This window comes from Nipponia nippon, unplaced genomic scaffold (genome assembly GCF_047370975.1).
Source record: "Nipponia nippon isolate SJK-2023a ecotype South Korea unplaced genomic scaffold, ASM4737097v1 scaffold_3, whole genome shotgun sequence".
In the NCBI taxonomy this organism is placed as follows: Eukaryota; Metazoa; Chordata; class Aves; order Pelecaniformes; family Threskiornithidae; genus Nipponia; species Nipponia nippon.
Window position 1 is genome coordinate 81,060,001 of NW_028262347.1, and position 25,222 is coordinate 81,085,222.

The window sequence follows — 25,222 nt, forward strand, 5'->3', positions numbered from 1 at the left end:
AAGACCGTTGAAAAATAATGGAGAGAGGTCCCACAATGACATCGGCCAGCTCTTTCAGTACCCTGGGATGAATCCCATTGGGCCCCATAGATTTATGCACATCCAGCTGGAGCAGGAAGTCTCGAACAAGTTCAGGGTTGGCTGGGAGTTTATCATCCCCCCAGTCACGATCTTCCAACACCGGGCTCCGGGGTTCCCAGGACCCATCATCGGTGTTGAAGACAGAGGCAAAGAAGGCATTAAATGTCTCTGCTTTGTCTACATCCCTACTTGTGGGGTGACCAACCTTGTCAAGCAACGGCCCAATGCTACCTCTGATTCTCCTTTTGCTATTAACATATTTTAAAAAGCCCTTTTTGTTGTCCTTCACAGTGCTGGCCAGCTTGAACCCTAATTGAGCTTTGGACGCACAAATTTTCTCCCTACCATGGAGAACAGATTCTCTATAGTCCTCTTGAGTCACCTGTCCTTGCTTCCAATGTCCCTACATTTTCCTTTTCTGCCTAAGTTCTAGAAGAAGATCCCTGCTCAGCCAAGCCGGCCTTCTGCCCTGCTTGCTTAACTTCCGACACTTAGGAATTGCCTGCTCCTGTGCTCTTAAGAGATGGCTCTTAAAAAGTGACCAGCATTCGTGGACCCCAATACTTTCAAAAGCAGATTCCCAGGGGACCTTACTAACAGGACTCATCCCACAAGGTTTCGTTTATGTCGTAGCTCTGGGACTGGGCCAAAGCTTCTAGTTCCTCTTGTTTATTCCTCATGCTACACACATTAGTATAGAGACATTTCAATTATGCTCCAGTGTACTCAGCACATCGTGGAGCAGACTGAAGGACCTCACTAGCACACCGTCCCTCGAACACTGGCGTGCCACCCCCAGGCTTATCTCCAGCAAGTCTGGGTTTATCCCTTTCCCCCTTCAAATCTAGTTTAAAGCTCTTTTGATGAACCCTGCTAACTCTTGTGCAAAGATCCTTTTCCCCAATTGAGACAGGTGTACCCCATCTGTCACCAGCAGGCCTGGTGTCATGCAGACAGGCCCATGATCAAAAAAAACAAAATTCTGCCGGTGACACCAGGTTCTAAGCCAGGTATTGATGTGCTGGCTCTTCCTGTTTCTTCCCTCATCATTCCCTGCAACTGGAAGGATAGAAGAGAACACTACTTCTGCTCCTGATCTCTCAAACAGTCATCCCAAGGCCCTGAAGTCTCTCTTGATTGCCCTTGGACTTTAATTGAAAATTCATTGCTGCCTACATGAAAAATCAATAATGGAAAATAATCTGAGGACCATACCAGGGTAGGAAGTTTTCTCTTCACATCTTTAAGCCAGGCCTCAAGGAGGCAGCAGACTTCCCTAAAAAGTGGGTCCGGTCTGCATATTGGGCACACCCTGCAGCCTGACACTTGGGTGGCAGCATGTTCCCATTGGAGCTCTGTCTAGGAAGCTGCGTCAGTTGGGGAGCATGCAGTTTAGAGAGGCCAGGTGGACACCATTGCTCCCCAGTTGAGCTGGCAGAGCTACAGCGCCCTTCTGGCAGGAAAACTGCCATGCCACGCCCTGTTTGCCCGGCCTGGTCGCTAGCGCTCCCCAGGGGTTTCTTTTATAGGTGGGGAGGGGAGGGCTCGGCACCACCCAGGTCTCATCAGCCACTGTCGCGCGAGCTGCGGTCTCCTGGAGGGTCTCTCAGCTCCCCCTGAGGTTCCCCCGGTTCAGGACCCCCACTGTGCACCGCACTAGAGCTCTCTGCTGCAGACTGTGCCGGCACTGGAGGTGCTCGCCTCCGCAACTGAGGTGAGCAGTATATATACAGCGTATAAAATAAATGAATGATCTATATTTTAATGTTGCTTCCCTCTATAGCACTATATTGTAAAGCACTCGTGCATAACCAAGGATCAGTATACTTTGAGATACTTCTAAAGAAAGTAGATTAGTAAAGATCACAACATGGACAGATTTGTTGAGATCTTTGTTCCTTCCTTCCTTGTTTTCCTCTGCCATTGCAATATGCTAGCACAACCAAAATACAGCTTCTAGGCTTTGTTCCAACCCAAACTGTATTCAGTAACTCAGAGTCACCAAACACCTACTACATAAATTACAGCTTTGGAAAATATTTGTATTTTAACTTAAACATGCTTGCAATCTGCACCTGGGGAATTCTAAAGCACCCAAAGAGTGAACACACTTAAATCACAATTTTCACTGAATAACAATACCAACATGTCTTTAAAACTGAGATTCTGAATGGCTTAAAAGAGACCAAAATATTTCAAAGCTGAAAAATAGATAAGAAAAACTCTACAATAATATGCAAGACTGCTCGTCAATTTTGATTTTTAACAAAGTTAGGTTAACATTTCTGTATTCACTTCTACCTCCTTGTATTGCCTGGAATGAGAATCAAGAAAATATACACAGTCTTCCTCTGTTTTCATGGCACTTTCAGCCTGACTAAAACCAACAATTAGTAGAAAACTAAGAAAGTTTACAGCACAGTTTCAAGGCAGAAGCACAAGAAAATACACAGCAAATTAGCTCCACAAGTTTGATTTTTTTAATGAACGTATCATCTACAGCTTCTACAAGTAACACTTCTAAGTTTGTGCTCTGTCTGAAATCTAAATGCAAACATTTATTCAAGCATAATAGGCAAAGCCCAATTCAAGTACAATCTTCAAAGGAAAACAATGCTTGCATTTCAGAAATCTTTCAAAATGCTCTCTCACTTATTGTGTACATTTTTAGCAGGTTCCTGGTATCATCACTCAGTAGCATTTGTTTTCAAGTCTCTTATTAAGGATCTCTTATTTCCACCAAAGGAAGCAGAACACTGTCTATACGGACCTAATAGACCTGCTGGAGGAATAGCACTGAAGCTTTGCAGTAGACAGTGAAGTCATAAGCATTTCTTTCTGTAATTAGGCAGAAAGCTAGTACCAAAGCTTGAACTGAAAGAGCATTTCTGAAGCAAACAATTCCACATCCTTATCTGCAGACTAAAATGGCTGAGCTCCACTGAGCTCCACCTCAGACAACACTGATGGCACTGGAAGAATCATTTTTACAGAAACTGTATATTAGAATCACTGGGTCAGTTAGGTAAAAAATTGTGTAGAAAGGAGACAAGAAGATAAGTGCTGAGGAAGGAAAAATTTCTTAGACTTAGGTTATTCCTTGATGGTCCTCTGAAGGTACTTCTAAAAGCTGAAATTAAAACTATATCTGGCCTGAGGGTATTTTATTCTCAAGGCAAATTCCAGAATGTATGATTTTATTTCAGCTACCAATAAGAACCCATCTTGGTTACATCCGGGAAACCCTGCTAAAGTCAATATGGTTGCACAGTCTTCGAAAAGGAAAAATAAATTGTTGACAGGAAGGAGGAAGAAGGAGGAACCTATATTTTTAATAAATTTGAAATTAATTACTGATCTCAGTTCATTTTGTCCTGGACAGGTGTCCACATTACCAAAACCACAGCAATTAATGCATTTGTTGGCAGCCTCAGACAGGCCAAAGACCAAAAGACCATGGAAACTGGACAAACATCACAGCTCTATAGGTGGTCCCTCCAAAAAAAAAATAAAAAAGAAGGAGGAAGATTATGAAATTTACACTGTTGTTGTGTATACTTCTAATGAAAGATAGAAGACATCCATTTCCAGGGCTGTCAAGCCTCACCTCACTAAATTCACTTTTAAAAAAGCCCTTTTCTTCCTATACACATAAACACTTTTCAGAACATTAAATTTATTGCCTCATATTTACCTTCTGGTAAAGAAAAAAAACTCCAGCAATTTTCTGGCAAGTCAGAAAAAACGCTTGTTCTCACCAAAATGGCAACAAACAATGGTGAAGAGTTGTTGTGGACAAAAAATGAACCAGAAAAAATCTACAAAAAAAATCTGCAAATTAAATAGTATGCCAAATATGCTCCTGTTGATTGACATCCATCTATATGTTAGTCTGAGATCTTTCTCCAGTTTTCTGAAATTTTCCAGAACCCTTGCTTTCAAAATGGGATTATACTCACAAGGATCCCACACAACTTTTTTGTTTAGGCTCCCAGCAGTATTTTTCCCCTTCTCCTGCAAGTGGTGAAGAAATAAATACATGATGGAGGATTCTCAGCAGATTTTATAAACCTGGAAAACCATTTGGCATCAACAGAAAGCCAGAGATGAACTCCTCTAACGAAATCAAAACCAACAATAACAAGTAGGAACAAACCATTACCTCAAAAAAATAAGTCACATCAGGCGTGATGAAAATAGAGCTAATAAATACCCTTGGCTACTCTATCTAGCAATCAGCTTTGAGTGTCAGCCTTCCATTTTTCTCAGCAACCCTTCTCTGAACTCCTATGAGGATAGAATGGGAAAGCAAAGCTGCACATCCTTTGAACAGAACAGCTGCCATTAACTGTCAGGACATTTGCCATGACCCATTGAAGGATCAGGAGACAGGTGCGGAAAAACACAGAGCATCATCCTTTGTCTGGGGCACTGAACCTGCTGCAGAGGCACGGCCAGAGGCACACTCTATTGACAAATGTACCAGTGGAGAGGGTCTTTCGGCAGCGCTGCAACTTCAATTATCTTCCAGGAAGCAGAGCACAGAGTAAGGAAACAACAGTATGGACCAGATTCTTCACACTCACATGTTAGTCTCTTCCTGTTTTGTTAGTGGTAAAGGATACTTTTGGCAATTCAAATAGCCACAGTAATACTAGGGAAAGCATTTAACATGCAGTAACTGCCTATCCACTGTAAGAACTGACATATAATATAATTACAGATTTTAAACCAGGCTTGCACTACCTAATATCTCTGCTAAAGTCAGTAGCAGCGTTCCGTTATTCTGTGCTTGTCCCTGTTGTCTGGGAAAAATAAACCAAAACACACACCTATAATATCCTTTGCCCAGCCAGGTGGAAGACCTTGAACTCATTTCATCTTTGTATTTTTTTTTCTTTTTCTTAAGTCTAGCCACTGCATAAGTCTTTCTTTTCCCCCCACAAAATAAGCCATAAAATAATACACAATCATGTTTATGCTATTTTTAGTATAACTCCATTTTATTAATTTTATTAAAAATATGAAAAAAATAAGCTTAAAGGGAAATATGTATGCAAATAACTTCCATCCGTATCTAATTCAATCAGTCAAATAAGAAACGCTTGTGGAAAAGCCATCAACTTTTACCCAAGAATGTAATTGATGACTAAATAAAAAAATGCTCACATTAACACAGAAAATCAACATTTTATACAGGAGCATGTGTAAATGAAATATATAGCCTGGAATTTACAATATGTTCCAGTATGGTTATGGATAACTGCACGGGGGAAGCAGGAGAAGGGAAGGAGTTCGGCTGGAGTGATTAAAGTGCACACATGAAAAAGACGAGTATTTTCTCAGCTGCAGCTGTGTTTTAGGTGGAGAGCACACACAAGGCTCTCTTCACTTTTTTTATTGGAATATTTAGGTGCTCGGGTAAAAGGAGGAAGTGGGATGGCTAAATGAATAGTGTGTGCTCACGAAGATTCAATCAAGGAATGGCAGCTCAAAACAATGAAGCCTCAGAAGCAGGCATAAAGATTTAATAGTCCAAATGTTTGCACACGTGTACTTATGTCCAAAACTTAATCTGATAACCTGTCTTCAAGGTTTTCCAGTCCTTAGGGTTGAAAATGTCAATTTAGTGACCTGTTTAGCTTAATAGTTACTCAAATGCTATGAAAACCTACTGATACTGAAAATACTTATTTCCTACCATCATGTTTGCTCTTATAAAGATGACAGACATCATATGTGAAAATATAATATCTAATATATGGAAGAAAAGATGCCAAATGCTACTAAATGTCCTATAGTATCATTAGCTTATTCAGACTCACATCTCTGATGAAACCAATGCACTCAATGTTTAAAAGCCTGTTGTTTGGATACAAATGGATTTGTTTAACATTTCTTAAAAAAAAGTTTCCATGCACCCCTGATTGATAAATATGCTGAATTTGCTGACTTCATACCAGGAGTATCTTTATCTTTCAGTTTATCGACATTTGCTATTTCCTGTACAGAATGAAGTTGTACGCTAATGAGGGAAGGACATGGTGCTCTAGTCACATTACCTGTGACTACTACCATTCAAGTGAGTTGGGTGAGTTGGGGAGGAAGATTTACTTTTTACTTCTATTTAGGCAGGCAACAATTTTTCTACAAAGAAAATTAACTACAGTCTCAATTTTTTTTGAACAGGACTTTTTTCTAGAATTGCTTAATTCAGAAAGAAACCACTAAGGCAAACACAATCAAATGGTAAATCAAGAAGATTCAAGAAGTTAGTGCCTGAAATTCTTCATTTCTCTATAGATCCACCAGTACCCCATGGGAGCCTTCCAGTGCCCCAACAGCATGTCTTGAAGCCTGAGCTGAAGGAATCACCTCTGGTAGGAGAGGAAGGGTTTAGCTTTGCTCCTGTAGTGGAATCTATCCAATGTGAATATCCACTTCGGAATTGTAAATAATCATATCCATGTTTCTTAACCTTTTGATTTGGGAGGGTCTCAAAATTTCGAGGAGAGGAATTGGAAAAATCCTGCACGTACCTCTCCACCTTCCTCTCACTCCCAAGTAAGAAATGTTTCTCTAGTCTCTTGGGCCACATTCTGAAACAACTTTGCACAGAAAACTCTATAGAGCTAGAGTAAGAAGTGAGTAAAATTTGACTAAGGGTATTATGAGTTGGCCCTTTGTTAATTTGTCTCAGCCATACTTACTGCACAATGATTTCTGTTTTAGATAGTTAAAAAGTACACAGCAATCATCCAACACAACCTGTTCTGTACTGCATTAGGGCAACCCACAAGGTAATATAACCCACAAGAATAACTGTATTATAATTCACATCGAGAAGCTTGATAGTTACATTTGATTCCAGAAAGACTATGGCAACTCAGCAAGATCACTTAGCAGACAACTTAAGCTTATGGAATGAGTTGAAAGATTTGTGGACTCAATTTTTTTCCTAATATGTTTAATGTATGAAACAATATTCCATATCTATTTTAATAATGCTTTGTATTGTAATAATATAATATTCCTGATCTATTTTTTCATCTTCCCACAGACCAACAAGAAGCCCAGAAAGAAATAGGGATTCTCCCTCTTGTTTTCTCTCTCACAGGTTTACAAGGAATAAAAGAATAGAGCAAAAGCTTTTGAGTGACGTGCTTATTTTTATTCAGATGTATTCTACACTAACATAGTCTGACTCTTCCATAGTAGAAAAGAAATAGTGTATTTTTCTACTGAAGCAGTTTACCTGTGCCTTTAAGGGACTGGACACCTCATTAACATCTACTGTTACACAGGCAACATACTCTACACAAATATCACAAAATGCCACTAAATATTATGGGACCTGCTCTACACGCCATAATCTGTAAGAAATCCATTCTCATCTGTAAAAAATGATCTGGTGAGGCCAGCAGGAGGAGTACCTGTGAACTTCATGTATTAGACTATCAACATATCACTTTATTAAACAGACCTGGAGAAGGCCCTAAGTGCTAATGCCATGTGGCAAAGCACAGATTTAGAGTTATAAATGGGCACAACAGCAGCAAATGGATAAAAATTCCACCATTTTTAATTTCCAACACTGATTGCTTTGATGGGATGGAGAAAATGCCCTCAAACCTAGTGGAATACATGCACTTCACCATAAATCATAGAGAAGACTAAATTAAGCTTATATACTATGCAGCCTTGTTTCTATTCTGCTAACAGATTACAGATCACACAGCATTTTATGACATGACCACATAGCTTAAATGGGAGAAGGGACAAAAGCAGAGACAAAAATAAAGGAACGCGAGAGCTCCTCCACTGTAGACAGGAAGAGTGTGTCCTCTTTTAAAAACACACACCTTGAAAATGGTGTCATCAACTCACTACTTTCAAAAAAGAAAAGCCATCCTCAGGTCCAATTCAGAAACAGAGCAGTTAAATACACACACGCCTTAGCTGGCTTAAGTAATCCAACTATCACTTGGTACTCTGAAGTTTGGGTACTCTGAGAAGCCTAGCTTATATATACAGCAGGAGGATGTATTCATGGCATATGATACAGAAGAAATCATTCAATAAAGCCAAAACCAAGCAGTGACTTCAGGAAAGACACAGAACAATGTGACCCATCTGCAGCCTAGAACTTTCATGAGATCCTCCCCTTAAGCCCTGACCCCTAAATGCAGCCACAGCATGAGCCTGTCTCCTGAAAAGCTTAAGCAGCAGCTGATGGGGAAGCTCCTGATCTTACATCTCAGCCTTTTCTCCAACAGGATTTGCAAACAGAGGGATGTTAATAAAAGCTACTTGCTAAATGTAGTCACTACATGCTAGCAACCAAGCAATGTGAGAGGGTAGTGAGGGCCTACAATAGAGACAACAAGCGAGGATCGCAAGAACAGAGTCTTTAAAGGTATTGTGTACCCTCTAGAACTGTACTGCTATGAACTACAGGTGTTAATGTGTTTGGAAGATATTTTGTTGCTTTTTCCAGCAAAGAAACACGTCAGAGGAAAGCGGATGCATAAAGTCTGTCTCCCAAAGGAAGAGGTACCACAGGAGCCGAGCTCATCCAGAAAAACCACTGGAATCCAAGATCCAGCCCTGCTGAAACAGGGAAGGTGATCCCAGCTGAAACACTAAGACTATCCACCTTGTTTGTGTCTCTGCAGTAGAAAGCTTCTAGGACAGCACACGCCCTTTAAAGTCTTATCCCATAAGCCTGAGAAAACTACAGAAGGAAACCACCCATCAGGAGAATATGACTAGAATCTAGTGAAGCCTGGTGAAAGCAAAAGAAAAGACTCAGAAGTGCTTTACCTATTTTAATGTATAATAGTTTTGTAAGAAAGTCTTCCTTTTTTTGCACTTAAAACAGACCACTATCAGAGATACAACACTGAAACAACCAAGCTTTTGGTCCAATCCAGTATATCAATTCCTACAGTTTCACCATTACCACTTAGCCTGAAAATGTTGCAGTGATTTCACATTTGGATTATGTGCTCTGAATTGGAAAGCGCATTAAGATAAACAATATTTCCTATCCCTCCTTCATTCCAATTGCAATGACCACAACATTAAATACATCATGGCATACAAGCAGAAATTAAATCAACAAAGTTGAATCACTATGCTTGATAGCAAAAACATTATATTTTCTCAAAGTCAAGAACACTCTTGGTATTCTTAAATTAAGAAAGTAATTAACATCAAGATATTAAGAGTGAAAAATTTTCCCTTCACCTACAACACTTTCATTGTACAAACTGATGATTTATTGTATTCTCTTACTCATAGTGTGCAAAAACATCATATGCATGATAAAAATAATATTTTGTTTTGGTTTTAGAACAACACAATTAGCGAAATTACTCCCACAAGCTAAGATACTCTCTTTCTGCAAGGTCTTTTACAATAAAAATAAAAATCTGTCTTTTGTAAACTACCATGGTGACCTCTCCTGGTAGAAAAATATATGACCTCTAACCATGAAAACACTCAATCAGATTAATCCTCAAAGGAGGAATTACACCTGGCCCATTTTATAGTTTATTTTTTAATGCCATATACTTAAAGATCTAGATGCCATTTACAAATCAAAACTGACACACAAACTACTAGATCATTAAGAAAACATTACAGCCTCCTGCTGTATAGGCAAAAGCTTATACAAGAGGCTTTGGCAACTTTTTAAAAATAATATTTCAATAGAATCATCTTAGAGTAAGACAAATTTATAACTGTATATATTAGGGAATTAAAATTTGGAGCAAAGTGGAAGGATAAAATGTTGCCTAAAAGTGACACACTGAAGGAAGCCTGAAAAAATAGATGGACATCAGCATACACAGGGTTTTCTGAAAACATAGTATTTTTTCCTTTTCTGCCATAATTTTTAAAAATAAAACCAATAATTTTCATGGGGAATTTAAGTAAAAATACTCCTAAACACTTTTTTATTTTTAATCTCAGTCACTTAGCTACTGTGATCTTGGACTCAGACAACTTCAAGATTTGTCTATGGTCACGCAAAAAGTCTGTGCTAATACATCAGCAACTCTTTGAGAATAGCTCAAGACATTCTTTGCTTTGAACCACCACCCAACAATACTAACTAGTGAAAATATATAAATTTGTGTTGTAGACTATGCACACACACCTGAATGAAAGCTTTATACATCAGGAAGCAGACATGTCCATGTAAGTTTGATGACCTCCCAGAGCAGAAAGTGGCCAAAGAAGAAGCACAACTTTAAACACTACAGTAAATAAGATTTTAGAGGATCATTCTTAGAACAAGGAGTATAAAAGGAAGACTTACATACAAGTTACAAATCTTAAAAGTCAAAAAGAACAGTTAAGCAAGTAGAAGTTTTGTAGTGAAAGACATCATAAGCAATCAGCACTGATTTGATTGATCTGTTGAACTCACAGGGAAAATTTCAACAAGTGAAAGCAAAAAGAAGTAAAATGGTTAGAACTCTGGGAAATATGGAAACAGAGCTGTCCCGTGACAGGAATCCAAGGTAATGATAAAAGTGCATATATATATTTTAAGAACAAGTAGATTAAAGCCAACTCTAGTATTTAAAGACTAACTTTTTCTTCTTTCAATTATCTATTACCAAACCATCTGTAAATATATTAGTGAAGAACTGAAGTGTGAAATGACTTCAAGCAGGTAGGGTTTCCAATTAAAAAGAAATAATACTATGCCCATTCTTTTAATTTCTCAGACTATGCATTTTGAAATAATTTTACATTAAAAAAAGAATAACAAGCAAACAGGGAAGGATGATGGAACAGAAAGACAGCTGTCAGGTTTTGCCTTCTTCAAGATGAACACTCTTAAAGAGCCAGGTTCCTGTCAGAAAAGTGCATGCAGATGCAGCTCTGCAGATCAGGCAGGAATCACAAACTCATTCTGCACTCAGTCACATGGTATTTAAGGAGCACTTATGAAAACCTTTGGGAAGGTAGCAGATAAACACAAGTAATAATTAGGAGTCAATTCTATCAAAGACAGAAAGAGAAAAGTGTTGACTCAAGGTTAAGTATTGACTGGAGGAAATCCCATAATCACTGTTCTTGACTTGTATTTGGAAGAAGCTATTAAAAAGGCAAGTGAACCCTGACAAATATCTCCAGGAGTGCCAAAAGTGTCTAGAGAGTAATTAAGTGGGGGGGGGGGGGGGGGGGGGGAAGGACAGCTATTTAACAGTTTTTTTCCTTCCCTGTTTTTACCAAAAGTATCAATCTATTTTTTAAAAGGAATTTTAAACCAGTTCCAAAATACTGATGCTCACATGCGTGTTGGGAACAGACTTTACCATGTGGTCCACAATAAAAGGCAAGAAAGCCACATTCCATCCCCTCCCCTCAAATTGTTACTCTTAGAATATACCATACACCCTGGTTATCCACCTTCTTGTATTCAGGCATGGCATGATAATTTGTAAGGCTGTATCACAAGTTCATGAACATCATCCTGGGCAGGATTATTTCAGAAACTTGTTTTTAGTATACAATAGAATAAGTTCTCTCTTTTCGGCAGTTCTAGTTACAGAACTGCCCATAGTCATCTCTCACACCACATTTTTGGCTCAGTATGCTGCTCAGTTTTGCCAATCTGTTCTGGGGATTAAAATGCAGGATTTCTTAAGAGAGTACCTGTTCCAATATTTAGGGCATGAGATACTTGTCATGGTTTAACCCCAGCCGGCAACTAGGCACCACACAGTCTCTCACTCACTCCTCCCACAGCAGAATGGGAGAGAGAATTGGAAGAGTAAAAATGAGAAAACTCGTGAGTTGAGATAAAGACAGTTTAATAAGTAAAGCAAAAGCCATGCACACAAGCAAAGCAAAACAAGGAATTCATTCACTGCTTCCCATGGGCAGGCAGGTGTTCAGCCATCTCCAGGAAAGCAGGGCTCCATCACACGTAACGGTTACTTGGGAAGACAAACGCCATCACTCCAAACATCCCCCCCCCCCTTCCTTCTTCTTCCCCCAGCTTTATATGCTGAGCATGACATCATATGGTATGGAATAGCCCTTTGGTCAGTTGGGGTCAGCTGTCCCAGCTGTGTCCCCTCCCAACTTCTTGTGCACCCCCAGCCTACTCACTGGTGGGGTGGGTGAGAAGCAGAAAAGGCCTTGACTCTGTGTAAGCACTGCTCAGCAATAACTAAAACATCCCTGTGTTACCAACACTGTTTCCAGCACAAATCCAAAACATAGCCCCATACTAGCTCCTATGAAGAAAATTAACTCTATCCCAGCCAAAAGCAGCATATACTGGAAAAAATGCACAGGGACATCAGACAGGGGACTTAAAAGAGGCATGACAGACTTCTTCCAGAAGTCAGGTATTAAGCACTTAGTACACCAAATCATGATCTGACAACAGGCCACTAAAGGTGACATCATGGTAGAAGTTTGTCACAGACCATGTGATCAGGACAAGTTTCTAGATCATGCTCTGGTTCTTATAGAGGACTTCAATTCAGCTAGTACCTATTTGAAGAGCAACACAGTGAGATACAAGCAACCTGAGAGGTTTCTGGAGTGTTTCAGGAGTAACTTTTAGACACAGTTATTGAGTGGGCAACTGGGAATGAAACACAGCTGGATCTGCTGTTCAGATATACAAGTAAAAATTAGTTGAGGATATAATAATCACTGACAATGTCTTGGATGTAGCATCAATGAAATAATGTAATTGAAGATCCTGAAGGGAGTACAGACCCTACACTTCAGGAGAGCAAACTTCCAATTATCCAGGGAACTGATAAGTGGGATCCCATAGCAGACAGCTCTGAAGGGCCAACGAGCTCAAGATAGCTAGCAGGTCTTTAAAGACAACCTCCTCCAAATGCAAGGAAGTGATTAAAGATAACAGGAGAACAAGGGAAGTCATTATCCCCCTTAGCACTCATTAGATTGCACCTAGCATACTGCACCTGTTTTTTTTCCACTACTACAAGAAAGACACTGATAAACTGGAGCAAGTTCCGCATAGGGCCATCAAGGTGGTCAGGGTGTTGGACCACGTGCCCTATGAGGAGAGGCTCAGGGAACTGGATTTGTTCAGCCTGGAGAAATGAATGCATGGGGGACCTCTGAGCTGCCTCTCAATACATACAAGGAGGTTATTGAGAAGATGGAGCCAGGTTGTTAACAGCAGTGCATGGCAGGAAGATGAAAGAAAACAGACAAAAATTGAAACAAGGGAGGTTCATACTGGATGTAAGGAAAACCTTCTTCACCATGAGGGATGGTCAGGCATTGGAACAGGCTGCACTGAAAGGCTGTGCAGTGTCCATCCTGGAAGGTTTTCAAGACCTGATGGGATAATGCCCTGAGCAACCTGGTCTGATCTCATCACTGACCCTGTTTTGAGCAGGAGGTTGGACTAGAAACCTCCTGAGATCCCTTCCAACCTGAATTATTCTATGACTGTATGTAAAGAAGAAACCACCAAGGCACATGGTTCCAGAGTTCTTGAGATCCAGCATTTGCATACTATGACAAATGGAGATGCTATTCCCTCCCATTACACAATCTGCAACTAGAGTGGCCACAATTATCTTGGAAAACCCTATTTGCCCTTCCTGCCTGGAAAATTCCAGCATCTGCAGGAGCTGAAGAGAGGGGCAGGCAGTGCAAGTTTAGAAGGCAGATGGTAATGTAGTATTGCCTTAAGTGTTGAAAACACTTTATTCACAACTGTGGCCTGTTCCATTGTGCTTGTTTTCCCAGACATTGTACAAGAACTTTCTCATGCAGCAGATCCTAAAAAATGATGGATAGACAAGTTAAAAAACTCCCAACTGTACAGATCCAGAACCAAGGAAAGCAGGGGAAACTAGAGATTCCTTTTCATACCACACCACATGTAGTAATCTGAATAAAAAAAACCCTGCAAGTGCATTTAAGCTTTGTGGATTGTGAAATAACAAGTACATTGTTGTTCTACCTAGAAGTCTTGTGATCCATTTTAAACACGATTTGAAACTCTAAGCTTCTCTCTGTAAGTATAAAAAATTCAGAAGGAATTATGTTCTTCACTACCTATTCTGTTGGTGTTTATCAGCATGATTCATTGTGCCAATGCCACTGTCACTTCCCTCATTTGCTGGCTTGCTAAATAGTCAGAGGACAAAAAAAACCAACCGGGAATTAACAAAGATCATACAATGTATGCATATGGAAAAATTAAATTAGATTATCTATCATTTCAGACAGAGCTGGCAAAAACCCTCCCAAGAGTGGCAGTGAATACACAAAATATTTGGTAGCATGAGAATAAAAACCTCCTTCAAATGACAGCATTTGCAAGTTCAAGACATGCAATTTCACCAGTGCTACTAGCATGGAAGTAAACTGATTTTACCACTATGATGATCAGATGGAGATTTACATGTTGTCTTTTCTTCACAAATGCAAAGAACAGAAGTTTCCTTTAAGCCCAAGCAAGGACATAGAGCAATTTACAGCATTTGGGGAGGCACAGCATCAGCCTATATCAGAAGCTGTGGCTATGCAATGCCTTCAGTAGTGTCAAAGATGATAGATTTGCCTTAACATTCAAACACAGGGTCAAAGAGTCATATTTTTTTTTCCTCCAGAATCCACCTGAATTTTCAGAGACCTGAAAACATACGCTTGGGGGGCAGGGGGAGGAGAGTAAGGGTTTGAGGCTTTTTTTACTTTAAGTTCCAGCACCTGCTTCTTCAGCCCCCTTTTTCCATTCAAACAACAAACACTGCTTTGGAGGGCCTTCTTGATATGATATTCTCTCTTTGGTATATTCACATAGCTTGTTTGAATGATGATAGGTTTCACACTTGACAAAAAATATCTTACACCACCCAGATGTGTTATGAACATTAAAAAATAAAGTTTTTAAAGCACAAGACTTTAGTGGCTTAGGACACATCTGCAGTTACATCTGTTACTAGTGTGTCATATCCACCCCAGTGACACATATTATCCAAAATTGTATTTGGCACTTCATCTCACCCTCTCTAAGAAAATATAAAAACATCTAAGCGTCTACAAGTATCAAATGCTATCCTTCTTGTTAGGCCTTACCAACTTTCAACATCAGAATTTTGAAGTTGATCCTTCCCAACTGTTAATCTGCCTCAATATAATGAAAAGCAGTTTTTCCACAAGTGAGAAAATACCACAAGCATCACATACTAGTATTTATTTGCTACTGACACACTAACAGGGCTATACAAACAATTACAGGTTCCTTCGATCAGGAGAGAAACAAATCAATTTAATTTTGAACTTGAGCCAATAGATGCTTTCTTCCAATTTTGTTTCTGACCATACAGGCAGTCTCCACTGTTCTCAAACACTTTCAAGAGAGCAGAAGGCACAGAAGGCAGAATACATAGGCATATGTTTTCATATTTTGGTGAGAGAAACTGTCTCTGGTTACATGAACAGTCAACTACAGTATGAAGTAGATCAGAGTAATGACCTACTACAGAGTAGAGAGCAATGATCTCCAGGCTTCTGTGGGGCTAGCACTCTTCTGGGTAAAATGGGAGATGCAGTTTGAAATTCCTTCAGGTAAAGGTGGGGAGAAGTGCTCAAAGCAGGATTCTAACCATTTAGCTACTAGAAACAAGAAACCCCATAACTCTATGAAAAAGAAATAATTTACTTAGCTCTAAAAGCAATCTTTCAAGTGTTGTAATTGAAATTAATTTCTTTCAGAGCAAACTCACAGTTCTAAGACAAATGTTTTTTAGGCGAGTGAATCTACAGTAGCCAGCAGAACAGCTCACCTTTGTGCTGGCTGTTTCTGGGAAGGAAGCTAAGGAAAAATCAGGGAGGAAAATAAACTCAAGAGAGGTATCCTCCAGGATAAGATTGTAACACGAGGTGGCCAAGAAATTGTTCCAGCACTGCCACTGACTATGGATGATTCATTTGTTAGATGATAACATCACTTAAAAATAGCTAGCAATGCTATGTGGGCACCATGTGAACCACACATCTGTCTTCATCCAGTTAAAAAAGGAGGTTGTAGCAAGGTGGGGGTCAGTCTCTTCTCCCAAGTAACAAGCGACAGGACAAGAGGAAATGGCCTCAAGCTGTGCCAGGGGAGGTTTAGGTTGGATATTAGGAAAAATTTCTTCACTGAAAGGGTAGTCAGGCACTGGAACAGGCTGCCCAGGGAAGTGGTTGAGTCCCCACCCCTGGAGGTATTTAAAAGATGGGTAGATGTAATGCTTAGGGACATGGTTTAGTGGTTGACTTGGCAGTGGTAGGTTAACAGTTGGACTTGATGATCTTAAAGGTCTTTTCCAACCTAAGTGATTCTATGATTTTTTATCCAACAATATGTGTCTGCACATGCACTTACCATCTACGCAAAAACAATCAGCTAAGCATTGAATCCTTGCCAGTATTACTGTTTTGGGTGGTGGTTATACTGACCTATAATCACTTTACATCTTTCAATGAGTATGAGAAGACTACATATGATTGGCAGAATACTGCACTTTGTTTGACACTGAATATGGCTTAAAGGCCAAGCAACATTTGTTACAGGATTAACATTAATCAAAATCTCAAAATAACTCAGGAGTCCTCATGATGGCTTAGTCAATTGCACACAAAAGCTGCATATACTAATGTAGTCTAAGTCATAGGAAAACAAGTAACTGATTTTTATTTTCAAACCAGATGGAAAACCAAAATCCATCACATTAGAAGTCACCACTTAGCAAAAAGAAATTAGAATAAAAATACTGAGATTATCACACTGAGATCAGAGGATTTGAGTGGCTAAAATACAGATATTGTGAGTACCTGTTTAAAAGTGATCTCCATTTTTATCAAGGATGTTTCATCTCCATTCTTAACTTTCTACAGATGAAGAGGGGCAGGGGGGAACAGAAGAGGAACATTGTCTAGAGTCCTCATGGAAATTATTTCTACTTTTATTTCCCACCTACTTCAAAATAACACTTAAAAATATTGTATGTATGTTGCAACAGTTCATAGATGGTTGCGGGATGTGATTTTCCCTTTTTAAGAGAGTTAATAGTTCAGGCCTGGTAACACAGTTCAGGTACACTTCATCAGTAAATTAGCCACTCAGTCCAGTGATAAAAAAATTGTTCCCTGGGTACTGTGAAAACAATAAGCAACCTCTGTATACCTCCAAGTAAGCAGATTTTTCTATCACAACACCTGCTTTTTAAATTACTACTTAAGATCCTAATAGCAAGCAAAGGATAAGCAACACAATGTCTTTATGCTTTTGCAAAATACCAAGTACAAAACTTAATGTATGGTCAAGAACCTGACACCCTAGTGGATTGCTAACAGCCACAACAGTTAACAAACACCAACTTCAAGGCCAAATCACTGATGCATAGAAGTGTGATAGAAGCTCTTCCTTCCTGTTCTATATACTGGCAAACTAGACTGACAGAAATCACTTACCCCCAAGATTCAAATACTTCTGAAGAGCATGGTTCTTGGCCGATTTTTTACCATAAGACTTAGAAGAGATACGTTTTAAAAATACATTCCTGCCTATAGAATATCCTGTTCCATGCTGCATAAGACTATGAACACCAGCTGTCCACTATAAGAGCTACAGGGTACAGTTTCATACCTTATGAAAAGCAAGTATATAAAAACTGTTACTCTATCAAGCACCCTCATAGTTTACAGATCTAGAAAATAATCATCCCCATTAAACTATGACCTGCCTTTAATGAAAGCAGGTACTATTTTAAATGAATGAAAGCAGGTACTATTTTAAATGAATGAAACAGGTCCTATTTTAAATGTCCTGGTAGCATGTTTTGCATAAGGATTATTAACAGTTATCTCCCTTGTTCACCTAAAGCAATTTAGATTTAGTCAAACTGATTAGAGCCTTTCCCAAAAAAGTCCACTTACCATCCAGAAAAGGGTTCCAGTGGCAAATTCAGAGTAATGCTCTATAGTAGATAGTACACTGAATATTAAACAAATCAGCACCAAGAGAAATCTGTAAAAAGAAAACAGTGTTTAGTGACTCATCAAGTTGAACTGCAAATCTAGCTCTAGTTTTAGCGCTCTCATTCACTTTTTTCATCACAAGTACTTTGTGTTTAATCAGGTAAGTTTTCCTAGTCAAGTGAATATCACCATTTTGCATTCAATAACTTTTAAGAAACATGGAATTAAAATGACAGGAAGGCTGAACACAGTTAGATCAATAGGTAAAACTCACATTATCAAGTATAATTTCCCATAGAAGCTTGTCATAATGAATGCTTCATGTTTCACTGATTGTTAACATGTGCTGCAGTAGACAGGTATCATAATTGATAATGCATTAATTAAAGTAGAATTAGACATATGACTGGAATGAGAAACAGTAGCTTCAATGAAAAATGTTCCATTAAACGCATTCCATAAATTAAAAACATACACAAATACAGAATAAACAGCTACTAGCACAGTATTTCTAGTATCACCATTCAGATCAAGAAAAAAAATCAGAAGTCTCAAAATACATACTCCAACCCCCAAAAATAGTTTAAAAAAGCAAAACTGAAAAGTCATGAGAACTGGAAAACAAAATGTGCAATTGAATACTAGTTGATTAAATGCTTAAATGCTAGCAGAATACCCGTTACTTTGATGCGTACAATGTCTCAGCCACCTTTCCACCATCAGTAACATGTTAAACGTTTAAACAACTGGTGAAAATAAATGATGTATGAAGAACTCTGATGGACACACCAGGAAGACAGATTTCTGATATGTTTGCACTACAGTTTTCACCAACTTTTAAGGTCATGGAGGAAACAAGAGGAAAGTAAGAAAACTGAAATTTCTTCCACTAACAGCCAGAAACATTCCCTCTTGTGTACCAGCTCTTACAGTTGTCATTTCCTCTGATTCCATGGCAAGAGGCTGTATCCAACCTCCTAAACTCCCAAACCAGCAATTAAAACCTTAACAGTCCTGCATGTGATGAGACATTTTTCCAGTGAGAAACCCTTCTGAAGAAGATAAACACTACTGACAAGGCTAGCTGAAGAACTTCAAAGCAAATGACAAACAGCCCTGGTGGCTGTACTATTAAAATTGTGATATTTCAGCAAACAGAAATAAGCACGCCAACTACACTTAGTGTGCTTTTGGTAGCTTTTACATGAAAAATACAGGAGGAAGAGCTTATCGGGAAAAAATCATCTTCAACCTAGACACCTCTGCATGCAAAGCAGAGACCTGTCCTGTGAGCTGCACCAAAAGACCCCCATGTCCAGCCCCAGACAGCTGGGATGGCCGTGGTCACCCCATGTAATTGGGGCAGTTGCTGGGGTCAGCACGGTGCTGCATGGCTTGGGCAATGCTGACTGTGAAAATGGGAACCCCCCAACCATCTGGGGCCGGGTCTCTGCTTTCCACGCAGATGGGGCTACACAGGGGGCAGTCCTCAGGCATGTTCCGACCTGTTCCTGTCCCCTCAGTGTCCTGGTGCCCCCCGCCCATGTGGAATTCCCCCAGTCCCTACATGTTAGTGCTTGTTCAGCTGCCTTGTAAAGCCGGGGGCCCCGAACCTGCCTTTTACGAGTGTTAATTAACTTTCTATTCACATTTAAACATTAATTATTCATTTAATTGGCTCTTATAAAGGGATGTGCTATACAATATGTGATATGTATAACATTTTTATGGATACATTTATCTTACTTTACATTTTCTATATATGCTCCATATAAACATATAAACAGTACATCTACGTATTAATGAAATATATTTATGCATATTTGTACTCCTTTATATGCATATATACAGAGAGAGAAATATACGTTTGCGTACATACACACATGCACACAAACACATGTATATATAGCAGACAGCCAGTTTGCAAGGGGCAGACAGAGGTGGAGCAAGCTAACCATGTCACCAGAAGGGCGGGGCTTCCATGGCCAGTGGGCGGTGCGCTGGCCAGGGGCGGGGCTTCCTGGGGAGGTGTGGGTGTGGCACCTGTCACTGCCCACCTGGGCCCAGCCACGCCCCTGTCCTGCCCTGCCCTGCCCGGAGGGCAAGAAGCACATGAGCTATGAGGCGAGGCTGTAGGAACTGGGCTCAGTCAGGCTGGAGAAGAGAGGACTTCTAGTTTTTCTTCTGTATGGTGGGCCAGGCTGCCTCGCAGTCGGAAAGGGGATCCAGACTTCATGTATTCAGGAAGGGAGTGAGAGCACGGCTCCAGCCAGTATCCGTACTGTGAGAACTACCATGTAAGAGAAAGGCAAGAGCCTACCACTTCTAAACTCGATGCAACAGGCCCAGATCCCAGCACCCCATATGGTCTTCCTAATCACTAGTGTAATTAATCACAGTACTTCATGACTGTATGCCACAATGTTCTTCAAAATCTGTTACAAATGAAACCCAATCGCAATGATGCAATGCAAATCTTGCAAAGAACTTGCAGTGTTGATGGTATAGGAAGGATGAACTTTGACTTTGCCCATCCTAGAATATTACTTTGGGTTTTCCAAAAGGCAAGAAAGTGTGTTTTTCTCCTCCAGCAAAGCTGAATAATGCTCCAGTACGTCTGATTCTCTTGATTATGGGATTCAGTTTAATTACCACTGGATCAACTCCTCTGTGAACATTTTTTGCTCCAATAAGTAGAAAGAGAGAGAAAGACAGATTTATCCCCAGAGTTCCTGATAACATAGTGACTCACGTTGAGGAGCTTTGCTGCATTCATTCTACAAACCATCACAACCATAAACACTAGTGACTAAAACTTCTGTCAGTAGAAATAAGAGATGAATTACTTCTTCACATCCAAGCCCCAAAGACAAGAACAATAAGTCTAGAACAGGTACAGCAGATATAAGAAATGAAGCATGGTTTTAAGGCCAAATTCACTACTTCTGACAAGTCAGTATAATCATATTGAGTAATTATTTACATACGATATCCATTAACACTAAATTTTTAGTAGCCTAAATAAAATGGTGCTAGTTTTGAATTCCAAGTGGGATTCACCTTTTACTAATTAAAAGCTAAAAGTTACCAGAGTCATTAAGGTAACCAATATTTTATGCTTCCTAATAAAGTAATTGGCTGTCTCTGAGCAGTGAGAGTGAGGCTGCCCCATTAAGGTCAGACAACACAACAGCACAGGCAAGGCGATCCCCTAACTCACCAGGATACAGATTTGCAATACCTAAGGAGGGCTGAGGTGGTGAGAGCAACCAGCTCCATCAGCCCTTCAGTGATTTGTCACACAAGGTGAGGTAGAGAGGCAGGTCCAACATCCATTCAAGAAACCCAGGCAAGAACAGCAAGGCACATGACTATAAAACATAGGTCCAAGGTCTTTCCAAGAGACAGGGACTGGTGCAAGACTGGAGACAAATCTACCTACAACATAGATTCAGGTTTAGCACTTGCAAAGAACTACTTGTGTATGGAAACACCCAGAATACATGTTTGTCTCAGATGGAGGGTAGACTGAGCCAATATTCTTTATGCAGCATATTCAAACCATGACTAGAATGAGGGAAAACTGGAGAATGCAAATATCAATGGGCACACAAGGGCTCTCCTTTTCCTCTTGTAGGAATGCTTCATATTTTTAGACTGCCTCAGAATCCCCAGGAACACTGAACACAGGATAATGAACACTGAAAACAATTCTCATTCACATAACTGGTATGCTTGGTCCAGTCGTTCACACACGGCAAGTCAACTGCATGTGACTGCTAACACAGGCAGAGAGACGGTTGTTTCTCAGCTGCCACACAGACAACAGCTGACTTTGTTCAAGCCTAAAATTGGATTTGAGGATCTAAAAAAAATGCTGCTTAATATCTGAAGTCAGAGGGAAAGCATAATGCAAGAGAAACTGAAGAAAACAAACTTCTTACCAGAAAGGTAAGGTTTAAAAAAAAAAAAAAAAAAAAGGATAAAATCCCCATCTTTTTTATGTGTTTGTTTCTTGAAACCAACATAGAGTCTAAATTCAGCATATGACCCTTGTTAATAAAACTGGATAATCAAATATTACTGAAGCAAATCTATACACTTTTGCAGACAGAATATGAACGAGTTTTTAGTTCAACAATATCAAGCAGCTAAGTTAGCACATTTATAGTTAATATTTCAACGTTTCCCAAGGCATTTGAGCATGGCCAGCAGGTTGAGGGAAGTAAGCCCTCTCCTCTGCTCAGCACTAGTAAGACTGTGCTGGGAGGGCTGGGCCCCAGTTTGAGCTCCCCAGTGCCTACAGGCAGGAACAGCAGGGAGCAACTCTGTTAGAGGGTCCCCAGGATGGGACCAGGCCTGGAGCACCTGACCTGCATGGGAAGGCCAACAGCACTTCCCATGACACTGGAGAAGCCTTTCTCTCTGGCAAGGAATACGGCCCACAGGAACAGTCCCAAGGAAAGGAGCCCTCAGCCCATCAGCCCCCGCACCCTTCCATAGTGAGGCAACCTCCACTCCACAACCTGGCTTGGGGTAGAACCAGGTATGTCCCTCCCCTCAGGGTGAGGACCAAGCCATACACCAAATCGTTAATAGCCTCCTGATGTCACCAGTGATCTCACTGAAGCCATTTCCAGACTGTTACAAGAAGGGCCTCCAGTGGCGGTGGGAGACTGCCACAGGAATCTTGGTGTCATTTCCGGCTCAGCAAGGGTTTCTGGCAGCTATGAGTCAGATGGAGTGACTGTGGGAGAGGAGAAAGGACACACAGAGGAGGAGGAGCAAGGTGGGGGAAAACCACAAGGGACATACGAGCTTCCCTCTTCCAAGCAGCTGAGGGGGTAGCTGGAGGGGTAGCCACTGCCACGGCTGAGGTCCTCCCAAGAAGAGGAAGCAACAGATGACCCTGCAAGATGGCCATCACCTCTCCTCCCCACCAGCCTGGGCCCAGCTCCCTCAGGAAGCCCACCATGGCTCAGACAAGATCATAGAATCATAGAATGCTTTGGGATGGAAGAGACCTTTAAAGGTCATCTAGTCCATCCCCCTGCAATTGGCAGGGACATCTACAACTAGATCGGGTTGCTCAGAGCCCCATCCAGCCTGGCCTTGAATGTTGCCAAGGATGGGGCATCTACCACCTCCCTGGGCAACCTGTTCCAGTGTTTCACCACCCTCATTGTAAAAACTTTCTTCCTTATATCTAGTCTGAATCTACCCTCTTTTAGTTTAAAACCATTACCCCTTGTCCTATCGCTATTGGCCCTGCTAAAAAGTCTGCCCCCATCTTTCTTATAAGCCCCCTTTAAGTATTGAAAGGCTGCAATAGGGTCTCCCCGCAGCCTTCTCTTCTCCAGGTTAAACAACCTCAGCTCTTTCAGCCTTTCCTCATAGCAGAGGTGTTCCATCCCTCTGATCATTTTTGTGGCCCTCCTCTGGACCCACTCCAACAGGTCCATGTCCTTCCTGTACTGAGGACCTCAGAGCTGGATGCAGTACTCCAGGTGGGGTCTCACCAGAGCAGAGTAGAGGGGCAGAATCACCTTCCTCAACCTGCCGGCCATGGTTTTTTTGATGCAGCCCAGGATACGGTTGGATTTCTGGGCTGTGAGAGCACATTGCTGGCTCATGTCCAGCTTTTTGTCTATCAGCAGCAGGGCTGCTCTCAATCCCTTCATCCCCCAGCCTGTATTGATATCAGGGATTGCCCTGACCCAGGTGCAGGACCTTGCATTTGTCCTTGTTGAACCTCCTAAGGTTCACACAGGCCCATTTCTTCACCTTGTCCAGGTCCCTCTGGATGGCATCCCCTCCCTCAGGCATGTCAACTGCACCACTCAGCTTGGTGTCATCTGCAAACTTGCTGAGGGCGCACTCAATCCCGCTGTCTATGTCATTGATGAAGATATTGAACAGCACTGGCCCCAGAACGAACCCCTGAGGGACACCACTCGTCATTGATCTCCATCTAGACATTGAGCCGTTGACCACTACCCTCTGGATGCAACCATCCAGCCAATTCCTTATCCACCGAACAATCCACCCATCAAATCCATATCCTTCCAATTTAGAGAGAAGGATATTGTGGGGAGAATCGAATTGCAAGGCTAAGCATACTGTGCAGGAGCGGCACAGGCCCTCTGATCATTCTGTCCACTGCCAGAACTGAGACAGGGATGTCACCTGGATGACAGCTATTGCTCCTACTCTTCTTGCATCCGTTTAGGGGTCATTCAGGAAGGACAACACACCTAGCACAGGCCTTGCACATTCACTGGAAACCATGATCATCTCACCTGACTTTCCTTCCCCACCACCTCTAGCTAATTTCTCCATTTCTCTCCATCACTTAATGACAACTCCATTTCTTTAGTGTCCTCCCCCTGCATAGATTTCTGACACCTATTTGCACTTTAAAAAGTTCTCTACCAATTATTTACTGTTACAGTATAATTACTGCATAGTTACTGAAGAGTTAGTCAAGGTGCACATACTTTATGTATGTACTTACAATATGCACATGCTGTTTTCTATAAAGCAGAAAACCATATCTGCACAGGACAATTCTGTGTGACACTCATCTCAGGAATTTGTGTGATTAGATTCTGGTCTTAAGTTATTTTTAACTATTTCTGTCAGCTACAGGTGTGAAAGTTATTTGTTTGAACTCTCAAGTCTCCCTTCAGCCCTTTTTTAAGTAAGTGATGGGTAGCAAATGGTACATCTCTAATACGCTGAAACAGTAGCTACCTTGGTGAGAGTCTACATTGGCAGCCCAGGCACTTCATGTGTAAGTTTAGTTAATACAGAAACAATTACGGCTGTGGGCTTTTTGTAAACCAGTACTGTGAAACAGAAGGGAAAAAGTTCATCTAGATAGGTCAATTTTTAAAATTCTTTTGGTGATGAGCTTGCAAAGATAATGGCCCCTCTCTGTGTACTCTGAACTGCGAGCTCTGCTGGGATAAGAATGGCTAGCCACCGTGATGTATTTTGTTTCAGGTATTACTGTAAAGTAGATTTTCAGATACTTGCAGGTAAGTGTGGTACCATAATATTTTAAGATGATAAGTAAAAAGAAAATACCACTAATGCTTATCATGTAAGTTTGGGGTTTCTATAGAAGTAAAGGACTAACCAGTCTAAA

The 25,222-nt window shown here is 40.7% G+C and overlaps 1 protein-coding gene across 3 annotated transcripts in view; it reads right to left on the reverse strand.

The window, feature by feature from the left end:
* Window positions 1–25,222, reverse strand: part of LOC104012517 (potassium voltage-gated channel subfamily KQT member 1) — a 514,732-nt gene that overhangs the window by 466,478 nt on the left and 23,032 nt on the right. For all 3 annotated transcript variants that reach the window (XM_087765111.1, XM_087765113.1, XM_087765112.1), the window contains exon 3: window positions 18,031–18,121. In XM_087765111.1, the coding sequence (XP_087621237.1) occupies window positions 18,031–18,121 (91 nt within the window). The remainder of the gene's footprint in view (window positions 1–18,030; window positions 18,122–25,222) is intronic.